Source organism: Gymnoscopelus braueri (genome assembly GCF_963280865.1).
Source record: "Gymnoscopelus braueri genome assembly, chromosome: 2".
Classification (NCBI taxonomy): domain Eukaryota; kingdom Metazoa; phylum Chordata; class Actinopteri; order Myctophiformes; family Myctophidae; genus Gymnoscopelus; species Gymnoscopelus braueri.
The window spans coordinates 50,616,603-50,636,174 of NC_137604.1; the positions used below are offsets into that span (position 1 = coordinate 50,616,603).

A 19,572-nucleotide genomic window follows, 5' to 3' on the forward strand; every position below is an offset into this window, starting at 1 on the left:
GCTATGAGCTTGTAGATCTGCTATTTTTGAAAAATCGTTAAGATCTTTGAATATATATTTTTTAAAGCGAACATTTGTAAAATATTTTGTTCCAGGGACCTCCAGAAGCAAATATTTGAGTTAAAAATGTTGTTTAAAAAAAATCTATGTTGCGGGTTCCAATCCCGATGACCTTTGCTGCATGTCACTCCCCATCTCTCTCTCCCCATGTCCTGTCGGTCTACTGACCTATCAAATAAAGGCATAAAAGCCCAAAAATAAATCTTGGTGGTATCAGCCGATATACAAGGTATGGGTTATGGGAATCGGTATCGGGAAGGATAAAATGGTATCGGTACATCTCTAATTTACGTTTCTCTGGATGAACAGAATATACGGTAATGTGTATGACGACACATTTAACAAGTTACAGCTAATTAATTCATTAAGAGGTATGAAAGACTAAAAAGTGGTATAAAGCACCAAGTAGACAGCAGACTGTAAAAGACAACAAAAAGAATGAACATAATCAAAAATCTTTTTGTCAAATCTGATGAATCAGTGATTCATTTTATCACTCTGCATTGCAAAAGACATGGCCATACTGTATACAAACTATACTATAAAAAACTAAGGTTTTCATAGGGATCACCTATGACTTCCGGAGAAGAGTAGACTCGGAAATAACGTGATCACAACAAACCCAGTCCCGCCCGATCTAATGTTAAAGTAAAAAAAAAATCTCTGCTTTTTTGTTTTTTTCTGCGTTTTTGGCAAGAACAAGCTACTGTATATTCAACAGCCAATAACTAAAGAACGGAGGGTCGCGGTGACACGCTTCCCCCCCCCCCCCCCGATGGAAGCAGAGACACGGCTCCATCTTTTGCGAATGTCGATCGTCCTGGAGCGAAATATTATGTGGCTCTTGAAAGGTTAGTAAAAACGCTCAAAAACGATGGCAAGGCCTGATTTATTTATTTACTCCGGGCAGTCAATGAGTTGAGACTAAATGGCATCGTCACCGCACCAGAATGATTTCATTCATAAAAAAGGGCAGATGGATATCCGGAGGGAAGTCAGTCCAACAATGTAACACCGTTTCCTCATCCTGTCCAAATACATATCACTTAGGGCTGATAAGGTCAGGCCCTGCGCTAGGTAATGACTACCAGTTTCCTATGTTTTTATACCGCGCTGTCATCTCGATAAAGGATCTTTTGAATGAGGAGGATATACGTGGTGGCATCCAGCGCTTCGGTTTAGACACCGCACATGTAGCAACGACCAAAGCGCAGTGGAGAGTGATCAACTGTAAACTTAGACTTATCAACCCGCTTTAATCCAATATGACCGGGAACGCATCCGTGTCATTTTGAGATTTCTTTGGGCTATTCAAAAATAGCAGATATACAAGCTCATATCAGATGAAAATCATGAAAATGTGTGTAAATCTTTGAATATATATTTTTCCAACATTTGTAACTCAAATCTTTGCTTCTGGGGGGTCCCTGGAACAAAATATTTGACAAATGTTTAAAAAATATATATTCAAATATTTGCAAAAAGAAACTGTTTTTCAAAAATGGCAGATCTACAAGTTCATAGCGCAGCACAGATGCTTTCTCGGTCTTAATGGGTTAATCAAGCTCAGTGTGTGTGTGTGTGTGTGTGTGTGTGTGTGTGTGTGTGTGTGTGTGTGTGTGTGTGTGTGTGTGTGTGTGTGTGTGAAACGCAGAAGGTGCCAAATGTGTGATCGTCGGTGCGAGGCGAGATGCCTTACAAAAAATAGCAGAGAAGACAGGCTTCCTTCCAACTGGATGGTGGAGGTCAAGGTGCATGGGTCACACCCGGATGTCCACAAGCTTTTGCACACAAAGTTAGTGACCGGTGACTTATCCTCAAAGGAGACCCAAAAAAGTGTACGACCCCATCTAGTCTGGGACGGAGTCGAGAGAGTGAAGTCTCATTATTTTAATTGGACAACTGGCGCCAGATATCAACAAAAAAGAAGTCTTCAGAAGAGATCACATATGAAAGGTGGGGGTCTTGGGGCCTCCGTTTGTCTGTGAGCATCACCGTTATGATCTAGAAAGTATGCTTAATTCAACTTTACTGACACCGCCCTACAATGACAGTCCTTGATTCAGGATGGGCTAACTCACTGTCTTCAACAAAATGTATATAGTCATTTGTGTGTGTGTATTTTTTTTCCTCTTTGTTTTACTGCACACACACACACACACACACACACACACACACACACACACACACACACACACACACACTAGTATGACTCAGAATTATGTGGTAAAGTGACATTGTCCCCATTCCCAACAGTCTGAATGCGAGGACACACTGGCATCAAATGTAGTTATTTATCAGTTGTAGTGGGCTTGATTTTCTGTAGTGTGTCTTCAAAAACGACTAAAACTAATCAATTATTGACCTCATTAGCAGCGATCACGCAGATAGTATTAAGCCACTGTCAATCAGTCTAGTAGGACAGTCGTTCTGTCCAAAACCTCCATGAGCAAACTAGAGAGCTGGTTGCAGTTTACCATGGATTACCGGCTTTTTAAAATGGTAGTGGTACTCAAACTTTTTCAAGTCAAGGACCCTCAAATTCATTGTATTTGGCTGCGGACCTCCATCTGAAAATGTTTTGTGCCAGGGAACCCCAGAAGAGAAGATTTGTGTTAAACAAATTCAAATGCATGCAAAAATGTCCAATATTTTTTAAATAATATTCAAAAATAAGTTTGTTAAGAAGTGACACGCTGAGAGCTTGTATATCTGTCAAAGGACCCCTGGGGGTCCCCGGACCCCACTTTGAGAACCAATGCTCTAGATAAGAGCATTGGTTCATCTCCTACATTTGATTTGTAATAAAGTATAAGAGGGGATACCTGGAAGGCTCAGCCTCTGCGGTGTTGTCACCCCTGAAGGTAGCGTTAAGCTGCTTCTCCCTGGTGACCAGGTCATCCACCAAGTTCTGTCTCCTGTCGGCCTCTGACTGCATTCTGAGAAGGTCACGTTAAGGTCAATACACGGGTCAAAAGGTCAACACAATTAAACCACCTTCGGGATGACACTGCCTATAGACATCAGACCGGGTTCAAGTCTTCTGAATGTGATCCATTAATACTCAAGGGTCACTGACACTAAGGAGGCTAGAAAGCGGATTTCGTTTCAGGGAGCAGCTTCAATCTGGGGTTTGGTCATTATTATATTGTCATGGGATGTTTCCATAGTCTGTGTCTGACTAAGTACCTTCTCCCAGCTTCATGCAGATATTCTTACTGAACTATGAAAGATGGATCCTTTACGAAGTACTCTCACGCCCTCTATGGGAATAGAATTGTCACTGCAAACCAAAAATGTGAAGTGAAACCTGTGTGTATGCACTGAAATCTCAGTCTCGTGACTTCCACAACTACTGATGTGATGAGAGTAAGTAAGGATACATGCGCCGAGAGGACGAAGCTCGCAGCAAACTCTCTCTGAGCTGAGCAATATTCTGCTTCAGCTTCTGTAGAGACGCCCGTAGGGTCATGTTGATCTGGAAAGGGAAGAAATTAGTAACAAGCAACCTTATTTCACTTGTAGGTGTATCGTGTTTGTAGCTGTAAGTATGTGGTAATTACTAATTTACTCACTTTTGCAGGGTTTCCCCCAGTTCTTTGTTGCCTGTTTCGTTCATGGATATTTTCTGCCACTTCTTGGGCCAGCCGACATGTGGCATCATAATTTTGTAACCTATGGAATAATTTATGCAATAAAGATTTCATATCTAGCCATGCAGGACAAATACTTATCACCTAGAGCAGTGGTTCTCAAACTTTTTCCTGTCAAGGACCCCTAAATTAGTATGTCTTTGGCCGCGGAACCCCATCTGAAAATAATTTATGCCAAGGACCCTCATACAAGATTTATTTTGTTAAAATGTTCTCAACACTTTAAAAAAAAAGCAGATCTACAAGTCGCATCACAGTGCGTTGTGAGCTTATAGATCGGCAATTTTAAAATAGCTGATGTATAAAAGGGTTAAACTGGTTAACCTGATTTTGATGCTATTGACCAATTTTGCTGGGTACCCCCTGGAACCGACTCAAGGACCCCTGGGGTTCCCCAGACCCCACTTTGAGAACCACTGACCTAGAACACTACAGCTAGTCATTATGGTTAATTTCATCAGGGATATTTTACATTCAGCCACTTGTTCTTAGGAAACATTAATACATATTAGCTATGCCTTTCAAAATTCTATCCACAAGTTTCCTAGGGCATAACTTCCTGTCGATTGGATCCCTGATACCTGATCAAATAAACAGGAAGTGATGCCCACTATGCCCTGGGAGGAAACTTGTGGATAAGTTTGCTATATTGGTAGCCTTGGATCAAGGTTATCATACATAGATGTATTACATCGATTTTGGCATATATATATATACGAAAGTAAAAGTCAGACTCGATAAAATACATAATATTTGATAGTCTTAATCCAAGACCTAATATAATCCAGAATTGTGACAACAATTCTAGCAAGACATTTTTCTCACGCTAACCCCAGAACAATGACTTCTGATATCATATCATATCATATACATTTGATTACAAACATAACTAAAAGAAGGACAAATGCACACAGCGTTATACTAGTGTTGTATGCTTTACAAGAGCCAGTGCTAATAGTAGCATGTTAGCAACCCAGAAGCAGGAAGGGATTAAAATTACACTCAGTTCAAATCAAACATAACGTTTAACTCATTTATTATAGCCCTCAAAGTAGTTACTTACCACAGATCTTGAGACATTTTGATCAGAAGTAAGTGATATAATAATAATAATATTCAAAGGCAACAAAACCCTATTGTAATTGGGAGCAGTCTGCTTCTTGTTTTGGTGTGACGTCAGTACGGTGCGCTGGAAGGATCCTTTTGTTGTTGTTTTTTTGCGGAGCGGTTCACTGACACTGTTCACTTCACACACAAACTATTATAATATATCATATGTGGTATATATATTATATATTATATACTAGTATAATATGCATACAATACAGTGGTGGAAACTGTATATGCCACTGTGGTGAACTGTGGTGCCACTATATATGCCTATGAATTGTTAGACAAAGTATTTTAAATGTAACTGTGCTGTTTTACATTTTTTGCCTAATAAAATATTCAATCAATCAATCAAAACTCACTTTTTTTACTTATTAAAAAAAATCTATAAAAGTAGGAATACTGTTACAAGCAAAAATCCAGAATTCCAAATATACTTGAGTAAAAGTATTTAAAAAGTATTGGTATAAAAAAAGAAGTACCTATTATGAAGAATGTCCCATTTCACAAGTTTTCAAATGTAAAAATGTATAAACAATCATTTGAAAATAGCCGATCTACAAGCTCACAATGCATCGCAATGCGACATATTGTGAGCTTGTAGATCGGCTATTTTCAAATGAAATGGCCGAAATGTAAATGGGCTGAAGGGGTTCTGTATGTTTTGTAATAATAATCAAAATCTACAAAGTAACTAGTAATAAAGTTTTCAAATAATTGTAGTGGAGTAAAAGTATAATATTGGTCTCTGAGTAGTGGAGTAGAAGTAAAAGTACAGAAAATTGGAAAGTAAAAATACCTCAAATAATATTTGAGTAAATGTAGTTACTTTACACCACTGATACAATAACGACTTAAGAGACTTAAAAAATTAAAAATGTATTAAAGTAAATGCAGGCTATTTAAATAACCTTTATTGGACTAATTTTGCTGTTATGGCGCCTGACTTTCTGTGTGCCATAATCAATAGTACTTGTTGTTGTTGTTATACAGGGGAAACAAAAAAGTTAAACTCTGTTTGAGGTCAGTGTAAAGTAGGCCTATAGGCTACTGATCACACTAATAATGCATGACTATATCCTCTTCTTTATTTATGCCATTATAGAATACATACTATACTATACATACTGTAAGCCTTTATATAATATTATATAATATTATATAATATTATATTATATAATATTATATAATATTATATTATATTATATTATATTATATTACATTATATTATATTATATTATATTATATTATATTATATTATATTATATTATATTATATTATATTATATTATATTATATTATATTATATTATATTATATTATACCAGAGAGTTTTGATTGATTGATTGAATACTTTAAGTTTAAGTTAACAGTTTTCAAATTCGTGGTACGAATTTATATGCACTAAAAGGATAACACAAAAAGCCCTAAGGGCTTATTTCCATTGTGGTCCTGTGTATTCAATTCATCTGGACATTTAAAGACAAACAATAATATACAATAATATGCAAAACGTCATCTAAACTAGTACTAATAAAAAAGGAAAATATTCACCGTAAACAGTTGGGGGGTGGGGGGGGTCATTTCTGGTGATAAGCTTAGACCTTTTACAGGGAACAGTTACAAATTGCAGATACCTAATATAAGAGTCATATTTCATCCTTTGTGGGTGTTGATCCTCAAGGTAAATTATTATAGGAGCTGATTAGCTATTAGAATAATTGATAACAGATTTGTTGATACAATGTTCTTCCTCAACAAGGAGGCAAGGTATTTAGAAATTATTTTAACCTATTAAGACCTGAGGCCGATTCTACAAATATCTTCTAAATCCAAGTTCTTCTAAAAACAGTTTTATGAAAAAATATTGCTATATCAGTGGTTCTCAAAACATTTTCATGTCAAAGACCCAAAAACGTATGTATTTGGCCGCCGACCGCATATCAAAATATTATGTTCCAGGTACCCCCCAGAAGCAAAGATTTTAGTAAAGATTTTTTAGCTTTAACTCCCCCCTGTCAGGTGATTCTGCTATTTTTGAATAGTCATAGTATTAAATGACAGATGCTTTCCTGGTTTTAATGGGTTAAGAAATTGTATGAAAAGCATGTACTGTATGAAACATGTCATAGACACAAAAAAGATGCATTTGTAGATATAGGAGAGGTTTCTCCAAACCTTAACAATACTAAGATTATCTGTGATTAATTTCTTTGTATAAACCTTTTTCTGACAGCAATCACGGTATGAGAGCCCACATACTGTGTAACTCGTTGAGGTTTGCTGTTTCATAACCAAACAGTGTCTGTGTTTGGATGAAAACATGTATCTGTTGTTTGGAATAATAACCTTTGGTAGAATTCGTGGAACAGATGCTAATCTGGCATTTAGATTGTATGCATGAGGTCATTTCAGAGAGGCACCGTCTGGACGAGATTTCTCACAGATCAACATGCTTTATACTGAGACTGACCATGATATTATATTTATTTAGTTACTTCTAATCAATGATGAATATATATATATATATATATATATATATATATATATATATATATATATATATATATATGTATTTTATTTTTATTTTTTAACATAGGGTATTCGCACAGAGAACATATATGTGGTAAATATTTATGTTATTTCATTTTTAGTTTTTGGGTGTTTACCAAATATTTTTTTACTTGTGCAGTTTTCCAGGAAGTGAATGTATTGTTGTCTCCGCCAGGCCGAAAGGCATGGCGAGAGAGTATGTTTTACCCCCTGTCCGTCCGTCCGTTTGTGTGTCCGTTTGTGTGTCCGTCCGTCCATCTGTCTGTGAACAGCTAATCTCAGGCACCGTTGGCCCGGTTGCTGTGAAACTGTGCACACACACTCCCTGGATGCCAATTCAGAACCTCTGCCCCAAATTTTTCACATGGGCCTGTTATAGCGCCACCAGGAGGCCGATTTGTGCAAAACCCTTTTACTCCTACAGATTTTATCCAAACGTCATGCAAATCGGTACACAGTATCTCTATAGTCATGTGATCAACACGGATCTGTCCGATTGTCCATATTCCATCCTCATTGGCTAAGGTTGGCTTCCAAAATTTGCAGGATTGGTCCGTTTTGAACAAAATGCCTCAAATCATGAACGCAGCTTGCGCTTTCCGTGCAATTTCACACGCAAATTCCCACAAGGCTGAGGAAGAAATGCCAGCCTTTTCACTTTGGCCTGTTATAGCGCCACCAGCAGGTCTAATTTAGCAAAACACATTTTTGGAACAAAATGCCTCAAATCATGAATGCAAGGTCTGATTGCCATGAAAGGCCTAAGAATAAATGGCACCCTTTTCACATTGGCCTATTATAGCGCCACCAGGAGGCCACAATAACCTACCTAACCTGGCGGAGACCTGTGCTCCGAGGAGCACTTTTTCTAGTTTATTTATGTTTTTGGTGTCTTATGATCCCATAAGGGATTGGTCTTATGACAAGAAAAAAATAAAAATTCATTCATTCGTATATAGTATACTTGCTGCACTTTTGGACCCCATTCTGTTTTTTCTTGTTTCTCCATGCGCAATTGTCCACCCACCACTTATCTGCAGGCATATGAATGTATACTTGACTGTACATACATCCTCATAATTTTTTTGTATTTGATAATAAGCACAATAAAACATGCAATATTATTATCATTGAAACAACCCCGGACTGAACCCACTCCTCATTCATGGTAAAACAGTAGAACAGGTTGACAGTTTCACATATCTTGGACTAACTTAATAGACTTAGGTTTGATCAGCACATTACATCTATCCATAACGTTTTCAGCAAAGACTTCATGTAATCTGTACGTTAAGATCATTATCTGTTGCCCCTCATCTTGTTGCCCCTCATCTGTTATTACTGTACAAAAGCATTATTCAACCTGTTCTGTTGTATTGTTCCCCATGTTTTTTTCCACTATATTGTCCATGCCCAACAAAGCTTTTCAGTATTACCCGTATTGCTTCCAAGATAATCGGACGTCCCACACTTTCTGCTATGAACAATATGGCCATTAGCCGCTTATAGCACTTACAATAACAAATGACACTGATCCTCCCCTCCCCTGTATCTCTACTTCCAGTGAAGATACAGAACCTTGAAGTGGGAAAAGGTTTGTTTTAGAATTTTGAAAATAGACGATCTACAAGCTCACAATGCGCCGCAATGCGAATCATTGTGAGCTTGTAGATCTGCTATTATCAAAATTCGAAAATGTTGTACTTTTTCCACCACTGGTTTTCTGTGTGTAGTGGAGACCTCATGTATTGTCTTGGTGTTGTGTCGTGTGATATGTTGTTTTGTGCTATATGAACAGACTGTGAAGACAAATATCCCTCTGGATTATTATTATTATTATTATTTGCACCTACTGTATATTTGAATACGTACAGTAAATACCTCAGCACCATTCTTGTGCTTGCCCTTACAATATACTTTCAAGCACATTCTTAACTCTTATTATTATTTTTTATTTAACAATGCAACCGAGGTTGCAAAATAAAGGTCACAAAATAATTTCACACAATTGCCGTACACTTGTGACTAATAAGATGAGCGAGCTCGAGTTTGAGTTAGAGATACAGGTTACCATACTCAGAGAGACAGACATAATGTCGCCACAGTAGGTGACAGGACAATAAGTGGAATTTTCCACTCGCAGCAGATAAAAACACCACACAAACATCCAGTACCACCATGCTTCACTCACATGGCCACATCCCACATGTCTCATATAAAACCCTCCTACTGAGGACGTATGTAATGTAAATACAGTATACCACCATAGGTAGTGGGCTTGTATAATGTATTCCTTCTTGTTTCCTTAAGAATACCAGCTGCCATGATTGAAATTTCAAGAACTCCAGAGTTCACCAACCGTGGGACCACTAATTTAGACACGATGGACATAGCCACTCGTCCAGACGTGAGCTCTGTAACGGGAGGTAGAAGCAGACAAAGATCTCTTTCCCTTTACACCCCTGAGGATGCTAAGAAACATGGCCTGCAGACCCAGACAGAGGAGACCGGCCGCAGGCCTCGCTCCAGGTGCGTATATTCACTTTCAACTCATGCTCCCCACTTATTTAATTGATCACTGGTCCTATTTTCTCCTGTGCCTTACCCATTATCCCTAAATGTCTTTGCCATTTTTTACTATTAAAAAAAACAAACATTTTCAAATAGTTCAACTAGCCAATCTACATCGACACGTTGCGAGCTTGTAGATTGGCTATTTGAACTATTTGAAAATGTTTTTAAAAATAGTTTAAAAAAATGGCAAAGACGTTTAGGGATAATGGGTAAGGCACTGGCGACACATTTTGTCTAAAAACCTTCAAGAAATTGATTAAAGCTGATGGTAATTATATCTATCCATCAAATCTGTGTGAGATTAGTGTGAGAATAAGTACAATAATTACTGCACTTTGACCATTGACATTTGTGCCTCTTTTTACTTCTATATTACTTATATTGTTTATTTCTATTTACATGCTTTTCTCAGATGTCTTTAAATTAATTTGTATGCCTTATGTAAAGCACTTTGAATTTCATTTAATTTATTTAGAAATTGCAGTTACTGTAGAGGATAAGCCCCTTGAAATGCATCATCTCGTTTTCGAGGGGGTCCTCAAGCACAACACACAAACATAACAATAAATAGAACATGTCAACAAACATAACAATCAACTTACTACATCAACAAGGACATACACATAGGGGACATACACATAGGGGTTCTCCCACCTTTGTGTGACATGTAAACTTGCCTTGCCTTACCTTGGTTACAGGAATCAGAACTATAGGTATACAGACATTTACTGTATGAATGAATGCTGCTCCACAGGTCCTTCTACAGTTATGAGACGGTAGAGTGCCACTCCAGCCCTGCTGAGGGAAACATACCCAGGTCCAGTGCTTTGGGAACAATGACCACCGAAGACACCAAGAAAGACAGGGGATTTGTTAAGTCTTCAATGAAGTCTTCCAAATCTAAAGCCAACAAGCACACATCCTCCAGAGATCTTCATGGTATTAAAATAACAGTGACATAACATCTGCTGGTTAAAATGTTCTAATTATTTTTACTTATGTGTGGGAAAGGGGATAGTATCCATGCAAAATACACACACACACACACACACACACACACACACACACACACACACACACACACACACACACACACACACACACACACACACACACACACACACACGTTGAACAGGTGCTAAGCCCTGCCACACATGGTCTTACATATTCATCCATATACTTACAGTACCTGCTGCACTTCTTCTTTTTTTTTTACTAACCTTACTCTTACACATTGCTGAAAAATAGAGTGAAATAAGTTTTCCATTCTGTATTGCACCAGGCAGCAGAAGCAGCCTTAAGTCGGTCTCCATGATGACCATTTCCGAGTCAGACAACTGGGAGATAAGTTCCCACTGCGGGATGAAATATGGCCAATTTGTGGACTGGGAGAAGATTGACCCGGAGGCTGCAGAGAGATACCAGCAGCTCCTGGAGAGCGACCATGAAATGTTGAAAACCATGGGCCGTGAAGGTTTCTGGGCCATGCCCCACACGCTGCGGGCTAAAGCCTACTATCACATTATCCATGGCATCCACTCCAGGTTAGGAACGGAGGTCAAGCCAAGATATCCCATTCAAAATTTGAAAAATTTGAAATGTTGTATTGTACAGTTTGATTATTTCTCCTAAAAAAAAAATTCAGTGTTGGAAACGCTGACATAAATCCAGATACTGTGCTGAGTCAAATAAAATGAAAGTGAATCAGTGCCATGTGCATGGCTTTTAGGTCTGTCTCTCCAGAAAAAGACGTTTACTATGATGTGGCCAAGAAGCTCTTTGGGGAACAGAAGATGAGCTCTCACCCTGTCCCTGAATACATGGAGGTGGGAGACATACCCAGGTACTATATGTGACTGTGTGGGTCTAATTGTAATGATGCAATATGGGGAATTAGACAGATTGATATGCAGCTGTAACTAACATACCAAATCCTCAGTGTATGGAACCATACTGACCATAGTGAAACCATGTTGAATAGTTCTTCTTTATTTATAGACTTTTATGAACAAAAGTGACCAAACACAACACTCATTAAAACCCTTCTGATAGTATTTGCAGGTTGCGCTGAGTATCAATTAAGACTGTAAATCTATGTATGTCACTCTGTCCACAATGACTCAATACACTGTATCATATCATCAGACCGCAATATTGTTTTCTCTTCTCGTATTCAGGTACTGCCTCAATAAAGCAGGCCTAAATTCTGTTAAAAAGATCCTTCTTTGCCTTGGAAACTACTTTCCGGACATGAACTTCTGCCCCATCCTCCCTCCCTTGGTCGCCCTCATCCTACACTTCAGTGAAGATGAGGCCGAGTGCTTCTACGGCGTAAGCAGACTTATCTCCTTCAAAGACCCCAACAAGCGCTACATCGACCAGACCTTCCTCACCTACCGGGCCTCCTGTATGACCTTTGGAGACGTGGCTAATAAGTACTGCCGGGGCATCCGCAAGCTGATTGCCAGCTCCCACCAGAACCTGTTTGAGTTCTACTCTGACTGGATCATGTGGATCTTTGCTAGCCTGCCGTTCACCTACGCCATCAGAGTGCTCGATGTCTACCTCTTAGAAGGATACAAGGTCCTCTATAGGTTGGTGAATAAAAATGTGTGTGTGTGTGTGTGTGTGTGTGTGTGCGCGTGCGTGCGCGCGCGGGGGGGTGTTTGTTTGTGTGTGTGTGTGTGTGTGTGTGTGTGTGTGTGTGTGTGTGTGTGTGTGTGTGTGTGTGTGTGTGTGTGTGTGTGTGTGTGTGTGTGTGAGAGAGAGAGAGAGAGAGAGAGAGAGAGAGAGAGAGAGAGAGAGGGAGAGAGAGAGAGGGAGGGAGAGAGAGAGAGAGAGAGAGAGTGTATTCATGAGAGTCAGAGAGAGAGAGAGAGAGAGAGATTATTAAGAACAGAAAAAGAGTCAGAATGAAATTAAGAGGGAGTCAGAGAGAAAGAGTCAGAGAGGGAGAGAGAGTTAAAGAGAGAGATTGTAATTTGGCATGTAAATAAAACCCCAAACCATGATTGTGTGGCTTCTTATGGCAACAGATAACCCATTAAGACCTGAGGCTGATTCTACAAATGCCTTCTAAATCAATAGTTCTCAGTTCTATTTTAATGGGATAAATGAGATTCTACCAAAAGTACTAAACAGCAACAATCCTCAGGGTGGCCCTGGCATTGCTCAGCCTCTACAAAGTGTCCGTGTCATCGCGGGTGGCAGACGTGGAGGACTTCAGGAGAGACATGGAGAGCTTCGTGCAGAACATAGCACGCCACTGCACCGTCGACAAGCTCCTTGAACGGGCGTTCACGACCAAGATGGCCACCCGGAAAGAGCTAAATTGGCTTTTCAAAGCCAATAAGAACTCACTGATGCAAAAGGGAGTCAGCAGCCACCAGAGGAGGTGAGTGAGAAGGGTAAACATGAATACAGAGGCGGAGGCAATGCAGTGCGTTATCCTTTTAGCCTAAATGTCTGACTGTTCCTCGTGCGGTTTACATTGCTGACTAATAAAGTATTCAAAGAGCTATCACATGTTGGGAAATCTCAAAACTGGATCTTAGTCAGGATATATGAGAAAGTTCACCTTGGTCTTTTTGGGGAAGTAAAAGCAAAAGGTAAGGAGAATTTGATCTGATATGTTGGAGGGGCGGGGGGGGGGGGGTTCTAGGTGAACAACAAAGCTGGAAACAAGCTGGAAACATTAAGATGTGATATCGAGAGCTGGCAGTGCAAAGGGCGTGAGTGAAATTTTCTGAATTTTACAGGAGAGCTTTTCATTGATTGTGATTATTTAATTAAAAACAACATCAAAAATTTATATTTTTAAAAAATATTCCTTGTAGCCTAATCTGTATAAAAGTATAGATTGCTTAAATGTGTTGTTTTTGATTAAATAATTACAATCAATGAAAAGCTGTCCTGTAATGAAATTCACTTTGGCACTTTGCGCTTCAAGTCCTCAAAATTCTCATTGTAGCTTTTCTTTAATGTTTCATTGGCAGCTCTTTTTTTTATTGGAAGACTGTGTGTGTTCGTTTGCATTAACTCAAACTCTACCTGTTGTGATATGTTCCTATAGGCAGTCGGTCCAGTTGGTGGACTTTAGCACCTTTAGCTCCAGTGTTGTGACAGGAACAGAGATGAGAGTCGTCTGGGCCTGGATACCAGAGCGTTTTGCCCTTTTCAGTCCCATTAGGCTGTATAGTACGACTGAACACGAGAGAAGCCTGGCCTCGTAAGTGACTCTTGTTCGTTTCTTCATCCTCACTCTAACACCTGTCTGCATGCTGTTTGTTAATAATTCATATCTACCATTTTCTTCTACTTTCTTTTTTAAATGATTCCCATTTAATGGTTCAGTAACATCTGAAATCCAAGTCAGCATAATCCAAGTAATGGAAAACTCACTCTCAGTTTCTGTGACATAACAAAAAGAGACTGTTTTCACTGTCAACATGTTGTTTCACAGCCAAATGACCTCCAGTTCATAATGAGAAGTGCTGTTTTTGGTAAAGTAATGTCTAATAAAGCTAGAACTCCCAGGTATGGGCACGGTCACACCGCACTTTGATTCGAACCTATGAGGGCGGATTCTGCCAATGCATTTCAATGGGAATGGAGCGGTTTGCTGCCATTTGCAGATTTCTGCAAAAAAAACGCTCCATTCCCATTGAAATACATTGGCAGAATTCGCCCTCATAGGTAGAATCAAAGTGCGGTGACCGTGCCCTAAGGGAGTTTGGCATGTCATGTGCAGAGCATCCAATGGAAAACATTCCTTCTTCAAACAGAAAATACTGAGAATTCTGACCATTACTGCCAACATAATTGTTTTCTCTCAAGGATGTTCAACAAAGTGTAGCGACCCTGCAAAAGACCTGGATTTTATTTTAATCAAATCATATGACATATAACTTGGTTTTCTTTAATTTAGGTTTGGATTAAGTTATTTTAGAACATTTGGCTGCTTTTATTAGTATGTCAATTTGATCAGATCCATATACTTTTTTCTCTCCCATATAGATTCTACTCTCATATGGAAGGACATGAACCAGTTGTCTTGATTCTCAAAACTATGGATGAGGAGGTAAGATTACAAATGGGTTTGACTGTTGACATTAGAAACTCTTCAATAAAATAGGTTTCTACAGTATAAATTCTTATCATTTATATATTTCTAATGCTTACAGATAACCATGTCCTGAACAGTGACAAGTTTACAAGTTTAGACTGAAGTACTTTTGTGTGCACCAGTCAATTCTAAAATAAATGATGGCGCTTAATCCCTGATCACTTTGAAGGGCTTTGTATATTTTCTTATGTGATCGTAAAGTTAAATGTATAGTATCTTTGTTTCTGTGATGTTGCAAACATCAAACATGACTATTATATAAGTATTATCAATCAATATGATACTGAAATGCTCCTGTTCGTATCCCACAGGTCTGCGGGGCATTCTTGTCAACAGATTTGAGAGAAAGAAAAAAACAAGAGTCTGAAGGACTAATGTATTTTGGAACTGGAGAGAGTTTTGTCTTCATGGTGAGCGATGTGTTACATTTTATTAAGGGCTTGACTTCAAACTCTAATTTTAATTAGCTTAAAGGTTTCTAGTTATGTTAACTTTGTATACTGTCATTATCATTAATTATGCACTGATAAAAACTGAGATGCTATGTTTTAATATTATATTCAACATTTGGAACCAATGATGATTATATTAACATTGCAAAGGCAGCTTAGATGACTCCCAGTTAAATTACATTAAATGTAAACCAAGACCTCTAATTTGTTCTTCAGCTTCGTCCTAGCATGGAACGCTATCAGCGAACAATGGTCAACATTATGGCCAGGAGATATTCCCCTCAACAGGTACAAGAACGCTCCCAATCATCCAATATGAGCTACACTACCGTTGACAGCGCTGCAGTGACCACCACCAACCTGACCTGTCCAGCTGGGACCCCTCAGGACCCCAGCTACTTGACCATACCTTTCACCACTCCCTCAGAGGAACCCATGACTGCCAAAGACCCGAAGAGACCTAAAGAACAAAGAGCATCCATGTTCATAGCAGGAAATGACAATAGCCTTGTTATTGGTAAGGGACCAGTCGAAATTTACATAAGGGGGGGTATGGAGGAAAATAGGGGAGGGTCATGCCTTTCTAATTTTGGTCCAAGGGAGGGTCAGCTAATTTTACTTTGAATCCAAGGGAGGGTCATGCAATTTTGAATTGATAAAATAGTCCGTTTTTTATATACCTTTTTAGTACAGCAGAACAGTGGTCAATGACCCCTCTCCATTTCAGAGGATACAAAGAATTCAAATCAAGTAACACCTTGTCTATTTAGAATCAATGACGGTCGTTAACAAGCCATCAACGCACAGCGAGTGTGAACGACCCAGTCAAATCTATTCAGCGTCTTAACGATGGTGGTTGAACAATTAAGCAAAACTTCAACAGGCGTTATTGGAGAGATGCATTATAAATAGGCCTACTATAACTGGATATTCATAATCATTTGAAGTAATTCTGTGCATGTGATTAATGTGGATCTATATGGACAGTTGTGTATAGATGCCTAGCTCCACAAGTAAAACCAGAAGCATCAGGCCATAATTGATAGCCTAATTTGTTTTATGTAGGCAACAGTGTAGTTGTAGTCACTGTAGTTGATAATTAAAAGGGCAGAGTGACAAAAGTTTTAAACTACTGGTTACCAAATATTCAACTTTCTTCAATCTGACCAGGATTCAATGGGTTTCCCACATGTAAGATGAGAACACTATCCATTCTGCTACCACTACTACAGATACACTGTGCATTTAACAAGACTGACTACACTACAGCAATGTTCTAATCAATGTGGAAAGCAAAACATTGGACATATCAGTTTTAAATGTCATGTTGTATTTGATGGGGAGGGTTAGGGGTGTCAAGAATTTCACAATACGATACATGATGTTGGGCATGATATCGATATGATATATTATTAATGTTCTTTTCTCATGTATCATCAACATTGGCCATCATCTTATAAATAACGTTATAAAGCAAGTTAGAAACAATTACAAAGTGCTTTGTACACACAAATAAATACATTTGTGCAAGCTTAATGGAGAAGTGAAGTTCTCACTAACTATAAACCCATTGTTTCAGAGGACAGATAGACACTAATATAACAAATATAATATAATATAAGACTGCATAACTATAAATTCCACAAACCTCATATTTTTGTCATCTGGACTTTACCAACCAAGTGCAGCGTAGTTATTTCCAACAGCTAAAAAACATCTATAATACCAGATACAGTATAATACAATCTTAGATTAGATGTAGGCCTATTTGAGAGTGCAGATGCATGTCACATTAACGAGCGTCAACGAGCATCAGCTGACACACAACACCTCCCCTCTGCAGTGCTTTAAACTGAAAGTGACTGACTGGAGTCTGTTTCATTTCTCTCCAAAATACCTTGAATATGATGGAGGACATGATTAATAATTACTATGATTATGATAAGCTTTACATTTCATATCATACAGTAAAAACTCCTAACTTTCACCGGCAAAAAAAAAGAAAGTGTTTTTTTTGTATTAAAAAAACAATTAAAAAAATATTACGATACAGTATGACATCATGACAATACCTATCATCACATTTTAATACCACGATAGGCTATATCGTGACACAATATATCGTGACACTTCTAGGCGGGGAGGGTTACTCTTTTTTTTGTAATCACTTGGGGAGGGTCATTGATTTTTTTTTTTGTCAAAGGGAGGGTCATGGCATTTTAGATCAGGGCACATACATTTCCTCCATGCCCCCCCTTATGTAAATTTCGACTGGTCCCTAAGTTGAGTGAATATTACGTGATAACGGCAGACGTTATTCATTGTTCCAATAGAATAGAATAGGCTTTATGCATATAACTGTAGTTCTGAATTTCCAGAAGGCGGCACGTGTTTACTATGTTTCTTGTGCCATTTGATCCGGAAACACATATGAAGGTGTCGTGTGTTTCCGGTTGCCGAGCCAATCAAACCAAGCTATGGGAAAATTAACCGTAAATGTGAATGCCACCTTCTGGAAACCCAGAACACAGTTATTCACAGAGCCTATAGAATAGTTGATGTTTTTTATTCAGATAATATCAAATAACACAGATTTGCTGCACCAGCCTTCCTTAAAACACCCTGGACAATGCTCCATACGCCCTAGACTCTTCTCCCTCCTGGCTCCCAAACAGTGGAATAAACTCCCTGTTGCGGTCAGAACTGCAGACTAACTGCTAATTTTCCGCTGTAATCGGAAGACTCACCTCTTCAGACTCCTTCTCACCCCTTAGCTATTCACTCTCCCTGTACCTCTTCTTGCGGCTATTTTCAAAGCATTTTTTATAAATTTGGGAACTTGTGAAATGGGACATTCTTCATAATGAGTACTTTCTACTTTTGGTACTTTAAGTACATTTTGATGCCAATACTTTTGTACTTTTACTCAAGTAATTTTTTTATTCCAGACTAGTATTTCTACATTGCAGTATTGATACTTTTATTTAAGTAAAAACTATGAGTACTTTTACCACCACTGCTCTACAGTGACTTTGATGTATGCCTTGTCTCAGGTGGCGATGGGGGTCATGCTCTCTGCCTTCAAGCAGACCTGCAGGCTGGATTCACTGAGCGATGTGACACATTTGAGAGCATCCCACTCTGCAGGGGACATTTCAAGATCCACTCCCTGGAAGTATGGGGGATCCAGAACTGCATTTCCTTCTCTCGTTATTTCAGTCAAGTAAATCAATGAGAGAATGACTTCCTTTGAACTCGGCGTTGAACCAGTTTTTCCATGACGCTGATATTTTTTATTTTTCCACATGGATTAGATTTTTGTGTGTAATTTTCAAATATTTATTGTCCAATTTGTATTTTATGCACACTTGTGGATGGAGCATTGGAGTAAGACCTTACTTGAAATGTACGGTAAACCCATTTTGTCTCGTATGAGGAAAAGTTTTAACATAAAATATATAACATACACATTTTTTATGCTTGTCTTGTGATATTTTGCAACTAATTTGCAACTCTTTTGCAACTCATTTGATATTAAAATGCATGCAGAACTAGCCTATCTGATCATTTGTCAGGTATTAGTTGGCTGGTTATTATACTGACAAAGTTTTTTTTAACTTTAGCCTATACATGTATGCACACTCACAGTATATTGACATGACATCTGCATTACATCTTTATTACTGCTGACACAATGCATTAGGCATGTATCGACAGCCTGGGAGCCAGGCCTAAATGCCTCTCTCCAGTCCAGGGGAGCACGCACACACACACACACACACACACACACACACACACACACACACACACACACACACACACACACACACACACACACACACACACACACACACACACAGTTTGACCCAAATGAGACAACTATTTTGCTGCAACACATGGTGGAGTCCAACCAGAAATAGGTTTGACACATTTTGGATTCTCGACCCAATTTCTGGGACTTTGCTCTCTGCTAGGTGGGGGGCAATCTGTGTGTGTGTGTGTGTGTGTGTGTGTGTGTGTGTGTGTGTGTGTGTGTGTGTGTGTGTG

At 38.7% G+C, this 19,572-nt stretch overlaps 2 protein-coding genes across 3 annotated transcripts in view; one reads left to right on the forward strand and one right to left on the reverse strand.

Moving 5' to 3' along the window:
- stx8 (syntaxin 8) overlaps positions 1 to 4,892 on the reverse strand; it is a 67,016-nt gene extending 62,124 nt beyond the window's left edge. For both annotated transcript variants that reach the window (XR_013932132.1, XM_080414225.1), the window contains exons 1-4: positions 4,777 to 4,892; positions 3,636 to 3,735; positions 3,444 to 3,538; positions 2,886 to 2,999 (exon numbers count right to left, since the gene is read on the reverse strand). Coding sequence is in view for 1 of the 2 variants with exons in the window: in XM_080414225.1 (XP_080270351.1) it covers positions 2,886 to 2,999; positions 3,444 to 3,538; positions 3,636 to 3,735; positions 4,777 to 4,793 (326 nt within the window). In the remaining variant the exon portion in view is untranslated. The remainder of the gene's footprint in view (positions 1 to 2,885; positions 3,000 to 3,443; positions 3,539 to 3,635; positions 3,736 to 4,776) is intronic.
- Positions 4,893 to 9,614: 4,722 nt separating this feature from the next.
- Positions 9,615 to 18,998, forward strand: LOC308078422 (TBC1 domain family member 24-like). Its single transcript, XM_080419579.1, has 11 exons — positions 9,615 to 9,903; positions 10,703 to 10,887; positions 11,231 to 11,492; positions 11,678 to 11,791; positions 12,126 to 12,542; positions 13,103 to 13,342; positions 14,021 to 14,176; positions 14,965 to 15,028; positions 15,385 to 15,483; positions 15,742 to 16,042; positions 18,579 to 18,998. Exons 1-11 carry the CDS (start codon positions 9,698 to 9,700, stop codon positions 18,758 to 18,760), a joined length of 2,226 nt encoding a protein of 741 aa, XP_080275705.1. The 5' UTR covers positions 9,615 to 9,697; the 3' UTR covers positions 18,761 to 18,998.
- Positions 18,999 to 19,572: the final 574 nt, after the last annotated feature.